Here is a 25,229-nt window from a genome sequence, read left to right as displayed (position 1 = left end):
CTTTTTTGTACAGTATTTTCTTCCACTGGCTCTTTTCCATTCCATTCTTTCCGTGTTTAATCACACGAGTCCGACGAGATCTAATCTCAACCTTTAGCATAACAATAGCATCTGATGAAGTTGTTGCAGGTTTGGTTCATTCCTCCATCTGTACGCACGAGGCTCGCGCAGCTAACACACAGCGCTCAGACAGCAGAGTGAAAGGCTTCGCTCATGCTGTGTGCCTACTGTTAACCCCCGTAACTCACATACAGGTAATCCAATAGACCGCAGGGGGAAAAAAAGGCCAGAACACTCTGAGCCACATCGTACATTTCAAATGAATGATCCAATCATTCCTAAAGCTTTTAATCTATTAAAACCAAGGGCACAGCAAATTTAATTTCATTCTCCTTCCCCTCTCTCCCTCCCTCGCTCTCTCCCCATAAACTCCTCTCTCTCCTCCTCCTCCTCCTCCTCCTCCTCCTCCTCCCTCCCCAGTGGAGCGGCTCCAAACCAGTGAGGTACAATCGTGACCTCGTTTAGGACGTCCGTTTGTTTTGATTTATTCCCCTAATTTCCCTCGGTGTCTTTTTTTGAACGTGACAGGCCACATTCAAACAAGGCGGCGCAGCCTCAAAATGGGACTGACAAAGAAGCAACAGTGCTTTGCGGCGCTCACAATGAAGATGAAGATGAGAACGGTGAATCATTGCAATGAAAAGGTTTTGTGTGTGTGTCCTGCTGGTGCATCACTGCAGGATATTTGCACTGATTGGTCAGTGGTGACGAGGAAGTAGTAGTAGTAGACAATACCCTGCTTCCTGTGACTCCCTATGATGATATTATTATATTTCTCAAATAATAACTGTGTTAATTTGACTGTTAAAGTTGGAATTAGATATGTGTAGTGATGGCCTCAGACACATAATTTGAAGACATTAAAGAAATCATGAAGATGTAAATGTCCAGGCAAGAGTTTCACTTTGGTAAATATTTAATTAACACCTACCTACCTTGGATCTAGTGCTGCAACCAACTGTTATTTTCATTATTGATAATTATTCCTTGATTAATCATTTGGTCAATAAAATGTCAGAAAATAGAGATAATAACATTTTCCTAAAGCCCAAGATCTCAAATGTCTTGTTTTGTCCGACCAACGCAGAGAAAGGCAGCAAATCCTCACGTTGGAGGAGCTGAAATGTTTGTGTTACTGCTTTAAAAATGATAAATCATTGAAATAGTTATTGCAGCTCTACTTTCAATCACTGATCTGAAGACAAAATGCTCCAGATGTATGAAATAAATAAGTGCCCTCTGAGCTGCAAGCATCAACCATGTTAAAAATCCTACTGAACCTTTTTAGGTGCGTTCCACCATTGCGAGGAATGCACTGACTGCTCTTCCAGACATGGTGGTTAATGAGGGCTTACTGGTGTCTACCATCAACTATTTATACTATCTCCAATGTTAGCATCTCTGAGCTCAGCTGGTGCCTCCTCCCCACAGCTTATTATCTCATTATCTCTCGCCTACTTTTGCCTCGTTTTTACTCAGTATTCACCAATACTATATTTACTCCACATTCACCAATACTTCATCACATGGGGTTAAGCACTGCACTGTGGTAAGTTGTGGGCATGCCCAAGAGCAGTGTTGACGTGCGCCATCTACAGGCAATTTTTTTGGGGTGTGTTTTTGAGGTTTTACGCCTCTTAAATAACTACCATTGGTTTACTAAAATTCTATTCTAAAATGCTTTTTTAAACAAATACCTTCATTAAATACTGTTTAAGATTTAAGATATCCCGGAAAAATAAATTGGATGACATATACGTTGATACCAATAAGATACCGATATATCTACGACAGGCCAGTATCGTAGACATATCAGTCGGGCTCAAGTCACTTAATTTGTCGCTAGTCTTTATTTAGAAATAAATTTGTTAAAAGGGTCTGAAAAGTAACTAAAACAACCAATAAAGCTGCTAAGTTGGCATTACTGTGCAGTGTGGCATGTTTGGACACGGTCTGACATTTGACATGCACCTCCCCCAGTGGACTATGTGCTATCTGCAGGTTGCTGAACATGAATGAGTACGTTTATGAGTTCCAAGTCCCATAAGGTGTTTGGTATCTAAATTAAAATTTTCAGTTATAGTCAAAAAGATCACAGCCAAATGGATAAACCACATGACCCCTGCATCTAGACTGTACTAAACAGCCTTTGGTGCTGGTGCTTAGTGAAGCTAAAACCAACAATAAAAACAGGAGCCAAAGGAACTGGAGAACATCAGCTGACAGACAACAAGCAAGAGCACACTAATGATAGAAAGGCTGTTTTGTACAGAGCCCAGAGAGTCAAAAAGCTTGGCTTTAGCCCATGTCAATCACAGAACACCATCCTCTCTCTAGACAAAACCAGTGTGGGGAATATACACTTTAGTTGCTAGGTTATGTGGCCAAACAGTTCTGGCAACAATGAAGCCTATTCCAGGTAATGACAGAGGTTTGCTGTTTTATGGTAACACCCATGACATAAATTGCAGTGTGACAGGTACAGTGCGTCTGAAACAGCACATTTTATTTCCAGAACTGAGGTCTTTATTCCCATCAGTTTTAACAGTTACAGGTAAAGTCTGTGCACAAGAAGTGGACATTTGGAGGCGTGAGTACTGAAGCTGATGGCCATCTCTACTAGCACTCACACACACACACACACACACACACACACACACACACACACACACACACATCTACAGTCTGAAACTGAACTGTGACTCCACAGCTTTTATGCGCCAAGAGCACAGAAAATAACCTGCAACCTATTTGCTCAAAATGAGAAAATTAGCACTACTTACAATGAAAGTAACCACTGCAAAAAACAAATTTACCCTTTAAAGCCCATGAATCCATGCTGGATCACTATGCTAGTGTGTGAGCAAAATGTGGTCCATACGCGTAAATGTGAGCTAACGCTTACCGGGTGATTAGGACAGCGTTGTCATGATGAGCCATCCCATTTTCAGGAATGCTGTTGCCATCGCTGTGATGAGACAGGATGGACTTCTGCCACTTACAGAAACTATCCAGAGACTTGTCAGCATGATGGTTGATCTCCAGGTTTGGCTGCGGAAGACAACATGCAATGCAATACGGTGAAATATGATACGGTATAACAAAATAAAACCATATGACACAGCACAAAACAAGTTGTTTTCAGTACATTGTATCGTAACATACTGTATCGTATAGTATCCTATCTTATCGTATCTGATCGCGTTGTGTCGTGTTGTGTCATGTTGTAACATGTCAAGTCATATTGTGTTGTTTCATAACCGGCTTCAGTACATTAAAGTATCGTATCGCATCATATCGTGCAGTATCGTATCGTGCAGTATCGTGCCGAATTGTGTCGCGTTGTATCATGAAGAAGAAGATGAAGATATACTTTATTAATCCCCAATTGCGTTGTTTCATAACATGTCGCATTGTATTGTGTTGCCTAGTGTTGCGTCGCGTCATATTTAATTTGTGTCCAATCAAATCAAATCATGCTGTCGTACTGGGTAGTAACATATTGGGTCGTATCATGTAACGTATGGTGTCATATTGTGTCATGTCGTATTGTATTGCGGTGTGACGTGTCCTGTCATGCTCTGTTGTATCGTAACTAATGGTGTCCTGTCATCTCCTGTTATGTCCGTTCATATCAGATAAAGTTGTGTCTTATTGTATCATGTCATGTTGAATGATGTCGTATCGGACTGTGTCGTATTATATCATATTGTATACCATATCACACAACCTGAAAAGATACTTGTAATGGAGAGTATGTGTGGACTAATTAAAAGCAGCTGTAATATTGCTTAAGCATCACCTTTCTAAGCAACAAGTTGTCAAAGCATGTATCATGAGGGCGCCGCACAATGCCCCTGGTTTGATTGTTGCATGTTTTACCCCTCTCATCTCTTGTTGGCTTCAACTGTCTACTCTCCATTCGAGGGAAAAATGCGAAAAAACAAATGTGACACTGAACTTAATGTCATGTGCTGACAGTGCTAACTGATGAGCCGCCATGCCGCCAAAGTAGAACGATTATCTGGATGAATTATTTGGAGGAGTGCTGTGCTGGGATCAGAGGGAGGTTAGAGGACAAGTTGTTGGAAGAGCAAAAAAGTTTTTGTGTTTGATTTAAGAGAAGATTCAGGCGTAGTAAAGGTAAACCCATTTATAGCAGGAAGAGTTAGAACAAGGACTTGTATTATTCAAAAAAAGTAAGAGATGTGGAAAGAAGACTAGCGGGAGAAGAAGGAGTTGAGGAAGTTGTCGCAGAGTCTGCAAAATTCATCTACTTCCATGAATGTGATGGGTTCAGCTACAGTAAACCATTGCCTCGCCAGCCAGTGATGCGGTGTTGATTTCAGCGTGCCCTCTGATTAATTACAACACAATGCTGAACAACTCAACAGCCCATCAGTGACTTACTTTCACCATAAAATGTTGTATTGTCTGTATTTTCTATTCAGTTTATCCAAAACAAGGACTGAGAGACAAGTATTTCCTCCCAATTGGATCAAAGTGCGGCCCCGCTTTACACGAAAACTTGTTTTTTGGACTTGATGCTACTAAAGAGCTGCTATGACCCCTTTAGAAAAAAAACAGATGCTAGGAAGACACTCTGTTTCTCCCATCACACATACATACACATGTACAGTGCATGTAAAAACCCTCAATCGAGGCTCCCCGTGGGAAGATGCCTGAGCACATCTTTCATCTGAAGTGGTGGCCATATGGTGAATAGTCTCTCTTCTCTCCCCCTCCTTCAATCACATAAAATACTGCAGCTCACTCACGCCAAGCATATAAGTTATACACTGGCTACAGGTGAGGGTAAAGACACTATAAAAAGGGCTCACGTGATAGTACTGTATTGACAGTTCAAAGTTAGGGAAATGAATGAAAGAGACAGTAAAAGGGACAAAGATCGGGGTAGAAATAGAGTTCTTCTTACCTGATCTTCAGTCAGAACAATCAACCGGGTCACAATAATGTTCACAACATTTCCTAGACTGGCATCACGGTAAAGTTTGGCAACCTGACCTCCAGAAAAGAAGAAAAGACACAAAGTCAGACAAATTGTGTCCAAATGTCACAACCTCTAATCTTCAACCATTATCGTAGACATCCAATAACTGAACGGGGCAACAATGGAGAAATTGTTATGTTCAACAGTGTGTTGGAACGTGACCAAAAAGCAGGATCAAACTTACAATATTCATTACAGACAAGATGTAGTGCTCAATGTCTTTGCGTCCATGGTAACCGACCATCATTTTATCAGCGACCACAAGCGTCTCCACGAAGCGCTCGCTGCTAACGGAGCGCCTCTGTCTGTGGGTGCTGTTCGACTGCTCGCTGTCGTTCTGAGGTGCGGGGGGCGAGTGGACAGGGGATGGCGTGCTGAACTGGCAAGGTGCACTGCTTTTGATGAGGTCTGTGAACGACAGGGAGACAAAGACAGATTATAGTGAATTATTAAATCATACTTCACAATGATGATGCATCGTCGGTTTGAGAGAGAGCTGGTTTGTGTGTAGTAAGTGCAGGGAATCTGCCCCTTTGAACCTTGCAGCTAAAGCCTTTGCTTTATGACCCAGATGCTCTGGGAAAAAGCTATAAGATGGTACATGTTAAGGCATGCTAGCTTCCTGGCGATGACAGCCTTTGCTGTTTCTTATAAGACCTTGGCCCAAATACCTAAATATCCACCTGGTTCTTTTTCCAATTCGTCATATCTCTGCAGACACAGCATTTGGTGGAGTTGTTTGAATTTCTAAAATCTGAACATGATTGTTGGTTCTATAAATAGGATTTGTGCTTCTATAAAAGTCAGAGCCAAGTACTCTTTATGCACTGAAGGGCCTTTTGTGAAAGCTGGAGGGAGACTTTTTCTTGCAGGTTGAAAGGTGTCCAGGCCAGGAGCAACTATAGCACACAAGAGGCCCGGTCATGTCTACCAGAACCTGGGCCTAGAACCAAACCAGCACTTCCTCTAACCTGCTATGTATAGTTATTCCTTTACGTCAGTTCCACCCACACAGAGTCCAACCCAGATGGAGGTTCACCAACCTGAAATGCCACAGCTGAACTCCTGGCTATGCTCTTGTGGTGAGGGAATGGCAGACATTTTATAAATAACATGTTGCTGTGCTTCTTCCAGGTTCCATTCACCGGAGGTGGTGGAGGATATGTTCTTTAATGGCTCTATCAAATACTGTTCGTCCTCTGTTGTTATAACACCGTGCTTGTTGGGGGGAGAAAATCAATGAGAAACAGGTTACAAACACAAGCCAACATTAAATACATCTTAACACCACACTTTTGTTCTATTAAAGGTGCACTCCTCCCGTTTTACACAGTTTACTTGTTACCGTGTGCTCAAACAGAATACAAAGACAACTTAAAGAACCAGTGTGGAAGATTTAGGTTGCAGCTTGCAACTCCCTCACTTCACCCTCCACTTACAAGTGTGAAGGAGAAACTACAGTGGCCGCGGAATGTGTGAAAACTGCAAATGAAGAGAGACACTGGAGCAGCTAAAAGCTAACGTCTGTGCATTTGGTGAATTGGCTGTTTGAGTTGAATAAACTCAAATTAGCACAAATGACATTAGGCAATGACATCATCAGGGTTATCTCATCGTGGGCCGGGAGACATTTTTACAGAAAGCTGGCCTCACAAACTGGGGATGTGGAGCGTGAAATACATGAACATTTACCAGGTAAAGACACTCTGATGAAAGATGCTTTTGAGTTGCATTATGGGAAATGTAGGATCCAGCATTTTTGGATAGTAAGGGCCAAAAGTTAGGAAATCTCAGTATTTGCTGCTTCGATTTTTTTCAAAAAATGTAAAAAAAAAAAGTCTCTCAACTTGTAGAAGTACAATACTTAATAGCTGGAGCACCCCTTTAAATAACAAATATATTTCCTCATGTAATCTCTCCCTGATGGGGTGATGTTTTAGCACATACAAAACATTAGTTACTAGCATCCAGTCTGATTTAAGAACCACTAACAATCAATTACATCAAGACCAACTCTAAAGGCAATGTTCTAAATCCTTCAGCACCCTCTACGAAGCATAAACAGAGAGAAGTCCTTCAAAATGAGTTTGTAGAAAAACACTTTTCTTGCTCTGTTCAATGAAAGCAATTAAGCAGACATCACACCAACACACAGAAACACATTCAGGGGTTTTAATTGTGTGTGATGTCAAGATCTCAAACTGTCCAAGACAGCTGATTACATTAAAGTACAGACACAGTTTTGTCCATTTTTGGTGCTGTTAGAAAAAAGAGCAAACACTAATTCAATTTATGATACTCCGTGTAGGTCTTGCCAACACATTTGGCTACATGTTTTCTCCACATGATTACATTTGCCAATAAGAAGCAGAGTCTTTTTTTCCCTTCTTTAGAGTTATTCTGAAGCGAGGAGGGATAACAGCTATTAAAACGTCTTCCAATTTCTTGATTAGCAAAGAGAAGCTGGACAGTCACACAGTCTGTGGATAAAAGCCCGAGGACTAAAAGCTTAGACAGGATAATTAGATGCCTTGTTAGTGCTGTTCAGTTTTGTTTCTGAACAGAGCACTTATAGTAATATCTACGACTTAGACACATTATGTTACAGATCACAAAAGGGATCAACTACAAGAAATGTGATCTCAACTACTGAGGCTTTTTAAAACCTGAGGATGAAGCGTGATGTTTAACGCACAAATGGAAAGAAAAGATGCTTATCACTAACAGATCACTCAGATGATGTGATTTCTCTCCACGAGCATCGCCGCGCTCCGAGCTGCCTGCAGACTGTGCCAAGTGGACGGAAGCCAAGATTCTGTTAAGCAAACTACAATTGGTCTAATCCTCTGAAAGATTGGCTGACATGAGAGCAGCACAAGCTAGGTATATATTAGTTATCTGACATTAGTTTGAGGGTTTGTTTGAGGTTAGCGGTGTGGCTGAAAGGGCAGTTAGAGAGCGTGAACCGGTCACTTGGAATGATAACACAAAAAAAAGTCACCCTTTGTACTCACCAGGCCTTTGCAGTTGCTGAGCGCCACTCTGGTCGTGCTGTGCTGATTTTGCAAGAATCCAACATAGTGACAGTTATCTACCAGGTTGTGACGCCACTCCAGCCCTTCTTTGCCCCAATACTCCACTGTAAAATGTTTTGACACCAGGTGGGGGTTGAGCGTCAGGTTTAAGTGAAAGTGCTTTCCGTAGGCTGACAGTCTGTAGAAGAGCCGGGACTCTGGGGGGTCCGGGTCTAACGCAGGAGGCTGTCCCATCATGGGGTCCACCGCCCCGCGTCTCCGTCGGCCCGGCCGGTGGTGCTTCACAGTGTAGCTCAGGAACTCTCCGTTCTCATCCACCAGCGCCGGGACAGTCAGCTGGTAGTGCTGCAGGTAGGACAGGAACTCCTCTTTTACAGGAGAAAAAGAAAAGAAGAGATAATGTGACAATGAACGTACTGCTGGTTACAATAAAAGATCCTCCTGCGCAATCTATCATACCTTGAGAGTTGTGTGAAGGTCTGTTGATGCTTTGAAATTCAGAAGCAGCCATCACCACGAGGCTCAGTGTCCAAGTCAGCGTCTTCCACAAAATTTCCATAATTCAGGGAAAGCTGTGACATGGGGTGAGGGGTAGAGGGTGCTACAAACGGGTTAAAAGCACACGGTCGGTCCGATGCCACACCATAACAAGTCCATGGTTTGTCTCCTTCACTTAAATGTTCTCTTCGTGCTCGAGGGCTCATCCAGGTCTCAGATTTCTCCTGAAGGCGAGCACTTCCACATCTCACTGGCCTCTGAATTCATGTCAGCAGCTCATAGAAAACAGCGTAATCCATCAGACTCAGTCACTCTCAGGTGTAACTCCAAACAGGAAGCTCTATATTGGTAACTTGTCTTGACCGATCCATCTGCATTCCTGCAGAGGAAACCAAGCAGGGGTTACACATGTAAATCCTCATAGAAAAGGACATGGAGAACATTATTATGAACTTTCATTAGGGGGTGCAGCAGCCCCCTCAGCACCTCTTCTTCCAGCAACCATGATTAACGTCTTTGAATTGCTTTTTTTAATCTGACCAACAGTCCAAAACAACAAAGATGATCATTTAGAAATGACATGAACCAACAACAAGCAACACATTCTCACATTTAAGAAGCTGGAATCAGAAGAAGTTTGCTGTTTTTTTGCTTGAAAAACGTACTTAAACGATTAATCAATGATCTGAAATGGTTGCTGATTGATTTTATGATCGATTAATTGACTAATGGTTGCAGCTTTGATTCAAATAATCACTAACTGAAGACCTGCTTTGTGCTTAAAGTTCAACATCTTATAATTTAGAGTCTGATTGTTCAACTTTAACACTTAACAACGTTGCTTTTAGCCACATGTGTGCCATCAATTCAATATTCATCAACTGGAGTGACCAAAACGAGGCTGTGCAGTGCAGCTGAAGCCACATTATTACGGATGCATAAATCTTAACAGCGCCAATGGTGCTGACTAGTCGACATGATATAATTTCTGCAGGTTGTGGTTTTACTCACTGACGCGGCAGCATGTGCAAACTACACCGCTATAAACAAACGTCAGCGGATCCAGGTGATAGACGGATGGTGTCCAATGAAAGTGACCGGCACTCCAAACACGGATGACAAGCCTTTTGGAAATGAGAGTTTGTATGTGTGAATGTGAGTGTGTGAGTGTGTGTGTGTGTGTGTGTGTGAGTGTTTCTTCAAGCTCTGGCTCCAGCACTCCAGACAGACAGCGCTACTTACTTGGCCACTCTGACCCAGACAGTTGGCAGCCGGCCCGTGTGCATTACACCGGTACCTCAAATACAAGCCTCAAGGAGCGTCTGCGAAAATCCAAATAAACCACCTGACATCGCTTTGACGCGTTTTTGCTCTTGTTGCAAGCAAAAATAAAAACTAAAATTAAAAAAAAAAAAAGAGCTCTCTTAGGAAGTTTAGTAAGTTAGTCTGAGCCCTGCAGATGTGGACCTGCTGTAACGCTTTTTTTTCTTACACCCTGCAACTGTAGATCCGGTGCGTAAATGTTTCCAAACGCGCAAATTTTCCGCGCAAAAAACTCTGTGAACTCGCTGTGCCTGAATGAGCAGCAGCCTACAACTGGCTAAATGCTGGGGTTTGTAAACACTCTGCTTTCCTGAGAGGATTTAAATGCTCACACGACAACCCCCCCCCCCCCCCCATCCCGAAAGACATCCGTAATTCTCAGGAACAGCGTTAACACATAGTTACCATGCTCATCTTCATTGTCAGCTCCGGTCCAAGTGTGCAGGCAGAGCTCAGGACAAAAGACGTGTGCAGCTCTGAAGTTCCGCACACAAACCTCTACTGCTCTCCTCTTTTCATCTCCCTTTGGACTCCTCTGCCATCCTCTAAAAACTGCAGTGTGAGTCTCCCCTTCAGAGCAGCAGTATCTCAGACACTGTGTCACACACACACACACACACACACACACGCACACGCACACACACACACACACAACCCCCCAAAAAAAAAAGCAGTTATTCAGCTTTTCAAAGTCTTGGATTTCCTCCAGCAGAAGGGTCTATTTTCAGCTCTATCTGTCGTCTTTATAATCTAGACTTTGTGTTCTTGGTTGGTGGCTCAGAGTGGCTTAAAAAGTGAGCTGAGGTTGCAGAGGGTGTTCTGCCACCTCAGGAACCGCCACAGCGGCAGACTGCTCCTCAGAAAAGTGCATGCACAACACCAGCAGGAGGAAGAAAAAAAAAAGTTGGCTTGGAGCTGCTCCTCCTCACTACATTGCAGAGACCGGGTATGTCCCAGTACAGGACAGCTTCAAATTGGCAGCTTTTTCAGTGTGTGTGTGGGGGGGGAGGCCGGGGTGGTGTGTTGGGCTGGGGGGTGGGGGAGTGCGCTGGGGGTGACGTCAGTGCAGATGTGCCTCTCAGCTGTGCGCATGTCTATCAGTGCTGCCCTGAAATAACACTAACTCACACTTTACCCAGATTTAACCTTCAGATCATTTACTGGAATAAAAGTAGAAGTGTATGAAAGTGCCTCATTACAGGTTCAAGTCAACATTTAAAAAACAACATATTTAGATCAAAGTCATTCAACTTTTTAAATAATATAAAAGTAAGTTTCCCAAGTACAGTTTTGAGGTACTTGTACTTTACTTGATGGAGATATTGTCCTTTTTTTATTCCACTACATTTATTTGACAGCTGGAGTTACTTTGAAGATTAAAGTATTATATTAAAACATGATTTTTGAGTGAGTTTTATTCATTTTTTATCAGTTTTTTGGTTGTCATCTATCTATCTATCTATCTATCTATCTATCTATCTATCTATCTATCTATCTATCTATCTATCTATCTATCTATTATTACTATTATAAACTATTAAGATATTTACTTTAATAAAAGGACAACCACACTGTAAAAATCCCTGTTTTGGAAGTATAAGTTCTGTATTGAAAATTATATTTAAAGCAGCAACAAGAGGCGTTATTTAAGTGTTGATTCTGGCACCTCCTGTGGACAAAGGCAGCAGTGTTTCAACCGACTTGTTACATTGATTTCAAGGGGAATCCGACCCGATGGCAGATATTAAGAATAACTATACAGAAACAGCCAATCTTCTCCCTGATTTGTTTGTTAATGTAGGACATAAAGAGGCATCTGTATTCAATTCAGACTGTTCTCAACCAGGTAAAATACTCCTTGAAGTAAAAGTCTTTAAGTATAATTGAGTGTTTGATACTTGCATGATGCATTAATGTGTATGTAGCATTTTACTGTTAGTAGGTCAAGATGAAGCTAATTTTAACTACGTTATATACTGTTATATATATGCTGATCATATGTTTGTTCATGTAAAATCTTGCTAGTAACTAAGAATATCAAATGACTTTTGTGGAGTAAAAAGAACAATATTTCCTAGTATAAAGTAGTATAAAATGGAAAGTAAAGTACAAGTATGTCAGATTTGTACTTACTCTTCACTACTGTTGATTTGTTATCCTATATATAAAACACAGTGTGCCGCTCTGACAAAGAGACATTTCACCACTTTTGAGGCACATAAAGGGAAAATCATCAATATGTCACATATTTCACAAAAAGCAAAGATCAGAGAAAAACACAAAATATGACAACAGACTGGGGTATCAGAACTTTTTCTTCTTTCCACTCCCACCAATCATCTCATGACCCCTCAGATTTATCTGCCGACCCTTTGGAGGGGCCCGACCCCGAGTTAAACGGTATATGAAGTACTTAAAACTGGCTCCACTTTGAGCAGTAAAACAATAAAATGTTGTTCTAACGTTGATGCATCAGTATTAACAATCTAATAATGTCACACAGAACCATATGTCAGTCAAAGTCCTTTTACTTTTGATACTTTAGCTACATTTTATTGATAATACTTCTTGAATGCAGTATTTTTACACTTCTGTATTGATGCTAAGTTAGTAAAGGATCTGAGGAACTTCTTCCATCAGTGAATTAAATATAAAAAGTATTTACATTTAAATATTGAATCAATATTAGATTGATGCATTAACACGTAGGCAGAACTTTTATGTTGAAGAAGAACTCATTTTAACCACTTTTGGCTAGTTTATCGATAATAATGCATCATATTTTTATATATTTTGTATGTAATATCCAAATCTGAAAAAAATAAGCTGTGAGATACATGTAATGGAGTAAAAATGACAATATTTCCCTATGAACTGTAGTGGAGTAGAAGCAGAAAGTAGCATACAGTGGAAGTATTCAAGTACCTCAAAACTGTACTCGAGCAAATGTGCCTCATATAGTAATATTCTGCTGGTTGAATCCACTTTCTAGGTGTAAATTCTGTACAGAAGATGATGACATGACCTACAGTAGATCATCGCCCAGCAACCACAAACATCAACAAGGAACAATATTAGAAAAACACAGAACATATTCTGACATTTGTTTGGCACCAACTTTGAAATTAGCTAATGAAAACTGCTGTCAGGCTAAAAAGAACACGCACAGGTTTGTCTGATTTTATCTTTAACCCTGTAGTATCCTGAAATAAATCACACACACACAGTTCCAGACTCTATTTGTTACCAATAAGTAGGTTTAAAAGTTTGATGTCTGAATCGTTGGATGTGCTCGGGCCGGTGAAAGTATTTTAGGGGGTCTGCTGAGGAGTGTAGGCTAATGGCAACCTCATGTATTTTGCTGTAATTTAGCCCACGTCTATCTTTAGTCTGTAGGAAATTGAAAATCATGCCTATTCCTGAGCTTCAGTTACAGCTGCTCATTATGTAGGAGCCTATATCATTACAGTCAGCTCGTCATTACATGCCCTCCTACACAGCCCCGAGTAGGTGTCAGCCAGTTTGTGGGAAGCAGCGCCACCGTGTGTCTGAAAGGAGCATAGCAAGGGTCTGAAAAGTCTTTTTAAAATTAGTTTCACAAGAAGAACAGGGTCATATATACCCCTAATCACATTATTGATTGTTCTCTGCTGCTGTGATTGAGGACAGGGTGTGTCAGCATGATGTTTAACTCGAGATAGCCTAATGTGCAATGTGTGTTACACTGCACACATAATAAACCTCCGTCAGCAGTGGAAGAAGTATTCAGATGCTTTACCACTCTGTAAGAATACACACAGAGAAGTCCTGCTTTTCAAAACCCTATTTAAGTAAAAGCAAAATCAGCTAAATGTAGATAAAGTAACAGTAGCCACTGTGCAGGATAGATTGCTCTGTTATGGTTATATTACTACATATTATACTGCTGGATGATTATTATTGCTGTGTTAATATTTAAGTGACCTTTTAATATTGTAGTTGGCCGAGGTGGAGATGATATTAACGTAGTATTCGAATACTAAGATAAACTACAACTACCTGAGTACAGTGCTTGAGTAAATGTAGGCTCAAATTAAATCACTAAAACAAGGAAGGAGAAGAAAAGAGAAAACTTTTTTATTGTCATTGAATTATTAATAGGTTCATATTATCTGACCTTTGATGCGGCGGCTGTTCACAGAGGAGGGCGGTTAATAAATAATAAAAGCTTCAGTAGGTTATTAACATGAATGTGATGCACAATTCAATTCAAAACACTATATTAATATAATTTCAGATGCAATGGATATAAATATTAACACTTTTTGGAAGTTGGAATTCATTTTTCTTGTTATTTTTTAAACCAAAAGTTTTTTTTATTGCTAATTTCAAATCATTACATTTGCTTCTACAGTTTATATTAACATCTAAAAATATAAGATTTAAAAAAAGGGTAACATTCATAAGGAGGGAGTGTAATGTTGTACGATTGAGGTTTATTGCAGTACTGGGTTTGGTGCAGGTGTGTTTAGTGACCTCTGCACAATAGAAGTGATAACGTTTATGACTACAGTAGTCACCTGCTTTAAACCTTTATAAAGACTCTGGCTTCAGTCCAGGAAAAGTCCTTCCACCGTCCTTCAACCCTCCAACCATCTGGTAAGATTTACCTCCTAACGACTGCTTGACTCTGAATCCTGAATGTGTGTCCATATTGTTTGAAGTTCTAAAGAGGTGTAATTTATTGTTATCTCTGCATGGTGGGGGGGGACATCACAAAATAAGCCTCGGCCTCTTCGGTGTTGGGCTCGGGAACTGTGATAAGAGCAAGACATCGGTGACAAACTCTTTTCATCCCACACAGAATTATCCCTCATCATGGCTGTGACCAACCAACCGGGGACATACCAGCCCTCTGAGTTCCAGACGGGCCTGTGTAATTTCTGTGAAGACTGTGGAACTTGTGAGCACTTATTTCTTACTGGGAAAATCTGATTTGCACACAGTTGAGCATGTGAGTTGAAGACTATGTATTAATATTAACATTTCTCTTCCTCTCTGAATCAGGCTGCTACGGTCTGTGCTGCTACATGTGCCTCGGCTGCTCCATCGCCAGTGACATGGGCGAGTGCTGCCTGTGTGGACTGGGCATGCCCATCCGCAGCGTCTACAGGACCAAGTACAACATCAACGTAGGTTTTCATTGGATATATATGGAGCTGGTTGACTGTAGGTCTCCCTTTGGATCATGTAGTAAAACAGCATTATTGTCAGGTAACAGTATTACCTTTAATAGCTGTAAAACAGTGGCTCCCAACCTTATTTTGCTTAAAAATACTAATGCACTGTAAAACCTAACAGCATATCTTCATAAAAAAAGGTGAATTAACATAAATGAATCCTCCCAAAAATTGTTGATATTATTCCAGTCTGTTCCACTGACTTATTTTCTTTAAGTTGACTTTATATTGTTATAAAAATGCAAGCGTCACTGTAATGTAATCATTTACTTTGATTAAATTAAACTTAAGTGGAAATATTTGTATAAAGAAGATGAAGTTAAGTTATTCTTACTTTATTATATATATATATATATATATATATATATATATATATATATATATATAAAGACAGATTAAAATAGACAAATAGAATAGATACATTCTGTTAACACATTTTAAATGAGTTTGGAGAAATGCTGCTTATGACGGTAATTTACTTACTCGTTTTAAATTAAAATGTATTATTTAATTTAAGTTAACTTACTAAATACTTAACTTACTTGTACTCAAATCTAATTATATTCCATGCTTTCATTATTTGAGTTAATACACTTAAACGGTTTAAGGCAATCAGTTTCCTCAAACAGTTTGAGTTGAACTAAAAGTGCTTCATTCAGAGATACGTCCACACATGTAGGCTACGTTCACACTGCAATTATTATAGTGCTGATTGTTTATGTGGCACATATCCTATTCCACTGCGAACAGATCACAGTCCTGAAGTGACCTGAATGTCGTAAAAGTCACATAAAATCTGATACGACTGTTCACACTGAGGTCACATTGCAAAGAAATCAAACCAAACTCAGAAAAAATCTGATCTGAGTCACATATGAGCAAAATAATCGAGTTTGAATGTAGCAGTTGTCTGCTATGAGCAATAATGTGTGTAATGTGTTTTTTTCTCCAAAAAGAAGTATAATTTCTACATTAAAATCCTTAAAAAGTAATCTACTCTCCTTCTACCTCAAATTGAGTTCACTTCTAAAGTTTTCCTGCTGGACACAAGAAACTTTCAACTTTCAGCAGACGAATGTAAAAACATCCTTCTAGTGTCAAACTCTGTACATACATCATTCAAACATCACACTGTAGCAACAGGAAGAAACACATATTTTTGAGTGGAGGGGGAACTTTAAATAAAAGCATTACCAGCATGTACTTAAAGTATCAAAAGCAAATGCAGAATAATGGCTGTGTGAGTGCAGTATTTTACTGTTTTACTGCTCGAGGTGGAAATAGTTTTAACTTTATATACTGTTAATCCGGCGGTTCTTAACCTAGGGGTCGGGCCCCTCCAAAGGGTCACCGGATAAATCTGAGAGGTCATAAGATGATAAATGGGAAGGGAAAGGAGAAAATACAAAGTTCTAAAACACAAATCTGTATTCATTTTTTCGGTAATCCTTGCTTTTATGTGAAATATTGGATGCTTTTACCTGTTTGGGCCCTGAGCAGTTATTAAATGAAACCATCAGTAAGGGTTAGATGGCAAATCACTCTTTTGGTGAAAACATGACAAAGAGCCTTAAGTAGACACTGCTGTTCTGTAAGCCACAAAGGTTGAGAGCCACCGGTTTAATCTTTAACAATGCATATTTCAAAAGTCAAATCCTAATCTCTGAGCTAATCTGTCACTCCAGCTGTCAACCAATGTAATATATAGGTCCAGAGTGTAACATCTATAAGGATCTTTTGGCCTACGGTATGTTTTCATTTGTGTATAATCGACTCGCTGCCTTCTGCGAAGGCTGCAATGTTGTACTGACATGTTTCTACAGTAGCCCAGAATGGGCAAACATGCTTTACGGCATTTTATTGCTTCCATTTTTGTAATAATATAAAGTCTACTTGAAGAAAATGACTCAATGGAACGCACTGGAAATATATCGCCTCTATTTAAAATAAGTTTTTGAGTTAATTAAGTGAATGAGTGACTCCGTTTTATATGTTCATTTATTAAGATGTGTCAGTAACCCCACGGCCCTTTCCAACAAAAGTTCTCAGCTGTATTAACCTCTGATGCACCCGCTAACAGTCGGTGTTTGTTGCTTCCAGGGCTCGCTGTGTAATGACTTCATGGTGTCCTGGTGCTGTCCAGTCTGCGCCACCTGCCAGCTGAAGAGAGATATTGACCGCAGGAAGGAGCAAGGCATTTTCTGAATGCTCCTGTAAGTGTGTTGTGAAAGCACCAAACCAGAAACCTCCTTTAAAATCACCTCATATTTACCACACCATGTTTTGTCACCTTTATGGAGCTTCTGACATCGTGGAAAATCCAGTTTTTTTAGATGCTGTGAGAAGCTGTAAACCTACTGGAGTGTAATATAACCTTTAGCGGTTGTTGTAAACAGATTATTGTTGGGATTTTTTTACTTAAATTCTCTGAATGATGTGGCGTTGGTTAAATATTAGTCGGCCAGGGACACACCTTTACTGCTGCTGTCATAAATTGTAGTTGTAATTTCCAGCAGTTGACAGGATGTGGAGAAGATTGGTGTTGACATAAGGTGTCATACACTGCCATTAGCTTTTTTCCCATCACTGAACACAACCTGATTCTTTAAAAGATATTTTTTGTCCTTTGGTATCACCAGTTTGAATGTCAATGCATGCAATGTAAAAGAAAAATGTTCAAGGCAACAGTCGCCATTACATTTTTGAGTTTTATGTCAAGCTTAAACTCAAACTATTTCAAAGTTTTGAAATAAGCTGACAGTAATTAATGAAAAATTACAAACTTTTTTAGAAAAACTTGAATCTTTAGGTTTTGAAAACCAAAAATCTGCATTTAAAAATTTGTAATTGCAATTATTTAATTTCCAAGCACCCAAATAATGAAACATCGCTGTGAAAAGTGTTTGAAATACAGAATGTTTTGTTTCTAAAGAAGAAACAGTCTGGAAAACTTTTTTCTTTTGTTTATTTCAAAAACTTTAAAGTTTGAGTTTTACTTAATAGAATTGTGCCTTAAAATCATGCGGTTGTTTTTTTACAGTGTGTGTGTCGAACTAAACAGGAATCAAACCTTTAACACCGAGGGCTTGGCTATGGAAAGTATACTAAATGGATCCTGCTGGACTTCTGACCTGGATACTAAATGTTTTAATGTTTTTCACGCTGCTGTAATAAAAATTCTTTTAATTTGAATGAGCAGAGGAACTCCCTTGTTGTTTTTTCCCCTCAGTGGTTCTCAAACCGTTTTCCTTAATGTACCTCCTTTGAATTACATTTTTGGTAGGGAAAAAAAACCTACATAAAGATGTCATCAGTGTCTTATTCATCAAGAAAAACACATAAATGCCACATTACAAGTGTTTACAATCACTACATTTATATCAAACCAATGTTTTTCAGGCACTTTTCTTCGTTATCATGATGTAGTAACACTAAAGCTTTGCAGATGCATTGAACTGCATCTTTTTGATAATTAGTGAGAAACATGAGCTTGTGTTTCATTGAGGATCTTCTCTGTGAATAACTGCAGTAATCTAACTTTCCCATTTATTTTACAGCAATTAACTAGCCTATTGCTTTAAAAATAGGAATATTGAATATAATTTACAATTTACAATTCTCTGCTCTGTTACGTTGTTATTTTTCTTTTTAACAATCAGACACACTTAATAGGCTTCTTCTTTTAATGACGAATTCAGTGTTTTCTTCTCCCTGATGCCTGGTCATTGTTTTATTAAGTCTTTGGTTGATTTAAGTGCAGTTTTCAAACACAGGACGAGGCTGTTTATTACAGAGTGAAGGCTTTTTGAATAAAGCTTGTGTTCAGGTGTTTAAAGTTTATATTAAATACAAATCTAAACTTTAAAAATAACAATTTAGTTTCTTCTTCACAGAAATGAGCTAAATGTTGAGATATAAGCCTACTGAGTATATTTTAAAAGTTCTTTTGCACCCCTGAAAATCCAGAAGGTCTCGTGACTCCTGTGAAGCTTTGAGCACTCCCAGGTTGTGAACCACTGGTCTACAGCACAGACTGTATAACTAGAAGTAGTAGTAATAGTAGTAGAGTGTATCACCTCAGCCTGCCTGCTGCAGACACAGACTGTGCCCTCAGCTATAAACCTGTGTGGATCAGCTACACCAACGAATGAGTGCTGTTGAAGGTTAATAAAAATGCTGAAAATGATGCTGAACCTCAATTAAAACATTTTCTCAAATACAAAACACAGTTTTAAAGAAGCTCTCCAACTACCTTAACTAGCATGAACATTTTCTGTCCGTCATCCAGCACTCTGACCTACTCTTTAGAAAATGCACTATTCTTTTCTCACAGGGAAAACAGAGGGAACATCCTGATGATTAAAGAGGACATTGCTCAGAAAGCTGCAGGAAAACAAACTCAAAAACAACTGATACAATGCTGATTTAAACTATATAAATGAATTATTACAGAGGCACAAAATAAACTTCAGTGACAACCAAGATGCTGAACATTTTCTCTCAGTTTTGAATTTAATTCTCTTTGCTGAAATTTAATAAATGTGGACCGAGAAGGTTTACACAACGCCATAAATCAAGAGCCATTTGACAGACATTGCTGTGTAATTATGTTAAGTTAAAAACACAAGAACGTGTTGGAACACAAAAGCTTAAACTGACCAGTTGTTTGCATTTCTCACTTCTTTTTGACCCCTATTACATGTCAACTATCTGAACAATCACATCCAAATCTTTAACATGCCAAGTAAATAATATGAAGTCACACCTTAATGTTACATCAGATCGGAAATATTGAGAAACATTGAACTGTGTTCCCTCTGGGCAAATGTAATAAAACAGTGTTCTCTGAAAAATTCAAGTGATGGTGATAGCAGAGGCTTCTCCTTGGGCGTTTCCATCACTGGGACTGAAGTGGTGACGCTTCTGACCAGGAAGACAACACTTCAGGACAGGCTGAGGGAGCCGTTTAGGGGATTTTTTTTTTTTTTTTTTTGGGATGGGTGGAGATGTTTACTGGGTCATCTGGGTTTCCATCGCCTGCGCAGCCCACTCTGGAGCAGCCTGACGGATCTTTTCTAAGAGGTTGTTGACTTGGAAACACAGAGACTGGATCTGTTTGTCCCATGTGGGAAGTGGTTCACGGGCTGCCGGGGTTAAAAGGAAGAAGAAAAGATTAGAAGTCAGGGCATCAAATACATTTCCATTTCATGAACAACAAATAAAAAAAGCACTGCCACTTTCCAAAAGCAGGGAAGGTGATCTGGTTGTTTTTGTGTCATTTTTGTTTGACAAGGCTGCCCCCTACTGGCCACATATATTCAGACTCAACTATATCCCAATATAAACGACACCTAATATAACTTTAAATTATAAAATCAAAATTGATTAAAATAATACAAAATTATTCAGGAACATCTTGCAACATAACAATAAGACTCTTTCATATGTGCCAATAAACAGTGAAGTAAGACCATTTAAGTGTGTAATAAAAGGGGGAATGTTGTAAATGTATCATAATTATTATTGTCTGTTTACGGCAGATGGACAATTAATTCAGGCTTTAGATGACAATATGTCTTGCTTTTACTTCTCCCTGTTTTATCTCTTTTGCACTAAATGGAGCTCGATAATAATTAGCTGAAAGGATTATTAACGGTTTGCTTTCTTCTCAACATGGAGTTTCATTAAGGTCAGGGCACTTCCATCAGAAGTGAATATAACACTAAGATAAGAGTACGTATCACAATGCCTTACAGTAACAGAACTGAGGCCATAATTACCTTGCACCCTGTCATTGATAACGTCTCTCTCGATGTTGCCAAAATGACATCCATCGTCCATTAACGTTAAAACATTAATAGTGCAAAAAGGAAACATGAAGCAGGAGACTCTCATCACACACCTGTTATAGATAACTATGGTGGCTCACAGAATACTTGAGACATTAGATTGACGCTTGAGATAGTTAAGGTGGAAGTTAACTTAACACAGGGTTTCTACAGGTTTCAGCTGGTTACATTTGAGACTTTTAAGACCCTTTTAACAACATTATGAATGCTATTGAAGAACTATTTCATGCCCATACTGGCAAAGAAAGTACAATAGATATGAAGGAAAATGTGTATTGGTGCTGTGCTATTTACAGCATGATCGACAGTTTTTTTTCCCCAAAACACATTAAAAAGTGAGACTGAAATGTATTTTGGTTCACAAAAACATGTTCTGTCCTACATCAACTGGCTGTCGTTACTCACTTTCAAAGTGTACAATTCCATCTATCTGGTCGATGAAGCCATTCATGCGTCCTTCGGTGATCATCTGGGAGGCGATTTTTTCAGCCTGAAGACAAACAAAGGAAAGTAACATCTCAACATACATTATGCAAAATGGAGTAAAAAGGATGTTTAATACGAACAGAAATTACATTTTATACATTTTAGGTTCCAAATGTTTTGCAATGTGCTTGAATGTTTAACAAGTGAATACAGTATATATATTTTGATAACGTTAACACTACTGAAACACTTCTACTCTACAAGCAAAAGCCGGAACTGAAAATATTCATACTGTGACTTGTGGCAGCTAACTAAATATATAAATACATAATATTTCATAGAGTTTGGTTGCAGAAAAAAAAGACCAAAAATGAAAACGATATAAATATTTACAGAACCGATGTCTCACCTTTGCTGGGGGGATTTCCAACAGTGCTCCTAGTTCTTCAAAAGTGATGTTGTTGTAGAGTTTGCTAGCAGACAGGAGGTTGTGTTCGATCACAGCTCTGTCGAGGATGCTGGAGCCTTCGAGAGAAAACACACAACTTCAATTACTTTCATTCTTACATTATGAAACATAAAAAACCTGCAGTCACCCTGTGGTTAAATGTTACATTAAATCAATACTACATATATTAGATATAAAAACTACGAGCTATCTCCTGTGGAAGAAGTGATCGTAGGAATAGGAAATGCTTGGCTCGGACGCTAAATCCAACAACCTGGCAGCTGAGGCTGTGTGAAGTGAATTATCTGGACTCACCATCCGCTGTGGTGGCTTTCTGGTGGGGCATCAGCATGGCAGCGAACTCCTGTAGCTGGTTTCCTCTGATAATGCGGTCCAAGTACATCTTCTCCAGAATACCATAGGTAGCTAGCTGCTGACAACGCTCATCCTTAAAAAGAGTGGCCAACATACGGGAACGCTGCTGGCCTGAAACAAATGACAGTTGACAAATCCACAATTTATAAGTTTCCCATTTACATTATCTTTGACAACAATAAAGTCTTGGTGGTACCTGCAGAGGCCAGTATGGTGCAGTTCAGGGCATGTTTCAGTGCCTCCAGACGTTCGGTCTCATGGACAATTGACTTATAAGACAGCTCGTTGTATCTTTGTGCAGCTTCAATAAACTTCCTCCTGAAGTCGAGGACTCTGGCATAGCACACCTAAGAAGGAGAGACGGCATGAAAACGCTGAACCAATCAACTACAGACACTGTTTAATAGTGCTGGCTTACAGCCACTGCTCAGAGTCTGCTCGAGTTATGGTGTGCAGTATGACATTAAATTTAAAGAGTGTTGTCATGAATGCTAAAACCAAGGCGGAGCAGAGTGTTCCTTCGATCTTTATGGCAGACCAAGCATTACACGTGGTGAATAAAGTGAAATGTTTGTGTACCTTATAGTGTATCTGCAGCTGTTCATTAGAGGACTCATTCTGAAGCAGTGAGGCTCTGTTGATGTAGGCCTCTGCCTGCACTGGATCATCATCCTCCAGGTAGAGACGGGCAATTTTCAGGTATGTATCCAGCTTATAGTCCACATTGTATTGCCTATGTGAGGGAATAAAAAAGGCATTTAGATTTCTGGGCATATAACAGGCATTACAGGTCAGGAAATAAATCTGCCAGTAGCTTACTTACTTCTGTCCTGTTTCCAGGGGAATACCAACTAAAACCTGCGCAGCATTTCTCCAGTCTCCCTCCTTTTCATATATGGTTGCTAAGTGCTGTCGGATTGAGGCTACCTGAGGGTGTGTAAGAACATATTTTAACAGTGTATTTCAATAGGACGTTTTACTAACTGAATGGTTAACTACAAATCCTCATCAGGGCTATGAGAGAGTGGGAGGGCATTTACTTGTTCCTCAAAGGAGATGACCCTCGGCTGAATCTTTTCCAAGGTGAAGTGATACACTGCTTTAGCTGTGGCGTCAGGCAGGTTTGGCAGATGTGTGCAGAAGTCAGTGAGCAGCTGTCTCGAGATGACAAGACTGACATTTTCATTGACCACTGTAAAAGAAAGATATAAACTTTATGGTAAGCTATGTTCCAGATGCACTAAGCATACGTATGATGTAGAAAATGCTGATTGTGTAAAAAGAAATTCAGGCTTAGCATACTTGCTTCAACAAAGGCCTTCAAGGATTCCAGCTGATCTGCATCTGTAAACTGAATGGCCTTGTCCAAAATTTGTCGATATCTACAGATACAGATAGATTTTACAGGTTAGAAACAGCATTAGTTTTTATAGTGAAGGCCCTGCGAGAGATGAATGTAATAATGAATGATAGGTACACACATACAAACACACTTTGGTCAAAACTGGTCGAGACAGACGGAGGATCTGTCCGAGGTTTCTGCCTTTTAACAGGCAGTTTTTCCTTGCCCTTGTCGCCAAGTGCTTGCTCATGGTGGTACTGTTGGGTCTCTGTAATTAATGTTTTAAAGAGTTCGGTCTAGACCTGCTCTATTTGAAAAGTGTCCTGAGATAACTTCTGTTATGAATTGGCGCTATACAAATAAAATTGAATTGAAAATGTAAAAACCAGTGGTTCCCTAAACGGCGCGCAACGGAAGTTTTTAACAACAATACAACATCCAATAAACTATACAAACAGTTATAAATTAAATGTAATATATCAGTACTTGAACACACTATGTAGTTCCATCATAGTATTTTTAATTGTGTGTCCTGACTGGTTGAAATGTTGCTGCTTTGTCGCAACTATACAACTTTATTTTACAAAATTATTTTGTTAATACATATTTCATGAGTGATGGCTGTTTGTCCTTTTTTTTATTTTGCATTAGTTCACATAAATAAATGTTTTAAAGCACGATCATACAGGTGTGTGCCCTGAGATCATGCCTTGTCCTTTTGGTTCAAACGTACATTAAAACTCATACTGTTATTAAAATGGACAGACAGTAACAGAAGTTGGTGAATTATAAATGTCTTTTAAACCAGAGGTGTGAGAGACTTCCAGTTTTGGGGTACTGATGGCTATTAGATACTAATATTATCACACATAACAGCAGCCAACGTCAGTATTAGCCTCGCTGCTTTTACTGTTGCATCTTCAGAAGAATAAAAACGCTTTGAGAGACAAACATTTCTCTCAACTAACATTTAATTAACGTCTTCCTCTCTGAATGTGTGGCTAATGGAGCTAGGTGGCTAACGTTAGCTTCGCTGGGCTCAGTTCCACGCAGTCGGTAACTAATACAGCTTTTATATTTTATATTTTATATTTTATATTTTATATTTTTATAATCAGCGTTACGTACTTGGCCGCAAGATCTTTGTGGGAGCCGGTGGAATTCATCAGCTGTGCGAGCTCCTGCCTCACTTCGGTCGCCATTGTCGCTCGTCGGAGTGTCAACAACACCGGCTTCCTTCCTTCCTGTGTGTGTGTGTGTGTGTGTGTGTGTGTGTGTGTGTGTGTGTGTGTGTGTGTGTGTGTGTGTGTGTGTGTGTGTGTGTGTGGGCTTGTTTCAATGTACCGACTCTTCACACTTAAAACGTTCCGCCTTCTTAAATCTTAAATGTGAGTATTTGTTGCTGATAATTATGTTTTTTTATTTTTTTTTAATAGTTTTGAGGTTTTGGACTATTTGGTGCAAAAAGCATTGTGAGAATGGAAAGAAACATTTATAGCTGCAACCATGTAGGCCTGTTTGCTTTGTGTTAACACGTATTATATTTAATAATCAGTTAATGACATAAATGCATCAATAATAGCTTCATTTTATACATGATACATGATGATAAAGAGGCAAAATAAGCATGTTGTGTGTATTTT

The 25,229-nt window shown here is 39.4% G+C and overlaps 3 protein-coding genes across 5 annotated transcripts in view; 1 reads left to right on the top strand and 2 right to left on the bottom strand.

Moving 5' to 3' along the window:
- Nucleotides 1-10,867, bottom strand: part of adamts6 (ADAM metallopeptidase with thrombospondin type 1 motif, 6) — a 64,901-nt gene extending 54,034 nt beyond the window's left edge. For 2 of the 3 annotated variants that reach the window (XM_051412164.1, XM_051412166.1), the window contains exons 1-7: nucleotides 10,333-10,867; nucleotides 8,566-8,983; nucleotides 8,086-8,474; nucleotides 6,115-6,289; nucleotides 5,256-5,479; nucleotides 4,997-5,080; nucleotides 2,966-3,111 (exon numbers count right to left, since the gene is read on the bottom strand). In XM_051412164.1, coding sequence (XP_051268124.1) covers nucleotides 2,966-3,111; nucleotides 4,997-5,080; nucleotides 5,256-5,479; nucleotides 6,115-6,289; nucleotides 8,086-8,474; nucleotides 8,566-8,665 — 1,118 coding nt within the window. In that variant the 5' untranslated portion in view covers nucleotides 8,666-8,983; nucleotides 10,333-10,867. Of the gene's footprint in view, nucleotides 1-2,965; nucleotides 3,112-4,996; nucleotides 5,081-5,255; nucleotides 5,480-6,114; nucleotides 6,290-8,085; nucleotides 8,475-8,565; nucleotides 8,984-9,846; nucleotides 10,128-10,332 lie in introns of those variants that run through there. The other variant, XM_051412165.1, reaches the window with a different exon arrangement.
- A 3,468-nt stretch (nucleotides 10,868-14,335) lies between these two features.
- On the top strand, nucleotides 14,336-18,342 carry LOC127370257 (placenta-specific gene 8 protein-like). Its single transcript, XM_051412170.1, has 5 exons — nucleotides 14,336-14,565; nucleotides 14,771-14,869; nucleotides 14,974-15,098; nucleotides 17,247-17,359; nucleotides 18,187-18,342. The coding sequence occupies exons 2-4, from the start codon at nucleotides 14,785-14,787 to the stop codon at nucleotides 17,349-17,351; spliced, it is 315 nt and encodes a 104-aa protein (XP_051268130.1). The 5' UTR covers nucleotides 14,336-14,565; nucleotides 14,771-14,784; the 3' UTR covers nucleotides 17,352-17,359; nucleotides 18,187-18,342.
- A 1,288-nt stretch (nucleotides 18,343-19,630) lies between these two features.
- Nucleotides 19,631-24,875, bottom strand: cops4 (COP9 constitutive photomorphogenic homolog subunit 4 (Arabidopsis)). The gene is made up of 10 exons (XM_051412169.1): nucleotides 24,715-24,875; nucleotides 23,547-23,626; nucleotides 23,285-23,436; nucleotides 23,068-23,171; nucleotides 22,824-22,977; nucleotides 22,441-22,591; nucleotides 22,185-22,355; nucleotides 21,831-21,946; nucleotides 21,401-21,485; nucleotides 19,631-20,290 (listed from the first exon to the last, which is right to left on the bottom strand). Exons 1-10 carry the CDS (start codon nucleotides 24,786-24,788, stop codon nucleotides 20,157-20,159), a joined length of 1,221 nt encoding a protein of 406 aa, XP_051268129.1. The 5' UTR covers nucleotides 24,789-24,875; the 3' UTR covers nucleotides 19,631-20,156.
- Between the last annotated feature and the right edge of the window lie 354 nt (nucleotides 24,876-25,229).

The sequence above is a fragment of the Dicentrarchus labrax genome, unplaced genomic scaffold (assembly GCF_905237075.1).
Source record: "Dicentrarchus labrax unplaced genomic scaffold, dlabrax2021, whole genome shotgun sequence".
Lineage (NCBI taxonomy): Eukaryota > Metazoa > Chordata > Actinopteri > Moronidae > Dicentrarchus > Dicentrarchus labrax.
This window is presented reverse-complemented; position numbering and strand designations above follow the sequence as displayed.

What these genes read in the sequence shown, in the direction of transcription:
- cops4 (XM_051412169.1), bottom strand. Translation starts at nt 24,788, where the DNA reads ATGGCGACCGAAGTGAGGCAGGAGCTCGCACAGCTGATGAATTCCACC. An exon ending in CACAAAGATCTTGCGGCCAA is followed by an intron (nt 23,627 to 24,714) that starts GTACGTAACGCT and finishes CTGTATCTGTAG; the next exon opens with ATATCGACAAATTTTGGACA. An exon ending in CCCCTGGAAACAGGACAGAA is followed by an intron (nt 22,978 to 23,067) that starts GTAAGTAAGCTA and finishes TCCCTCACATAG; the next exon opens with GCAATACAATGTGGACTATA.
- LOC127370257 (XM_051412170.1), top strand. Translation starts at nt 14,785, where the DNA reads ATGGCTGTGACCAACCAACCGGGGACATACCAGCCCTCTGAGTTCCAG. An exon ending in CTGTGAAGACTGTGGAACTT is followed by an intron (nt 14,870 to 14,973) that starts GTGAGCACTTAT and finishes TCTCTGAATCAG; the next exon opens with GCTGCTACGGTCTGTGCTGC. An exon ending in GGACCAAGTACAACATCAAC is followed by an intron (nt 15,099 to 17,246) that starts GTAGGTTTTCAT and finishes TGTTGCTTCCAG; the next exon opens with GGCTCGCTGTGTAATGACTT.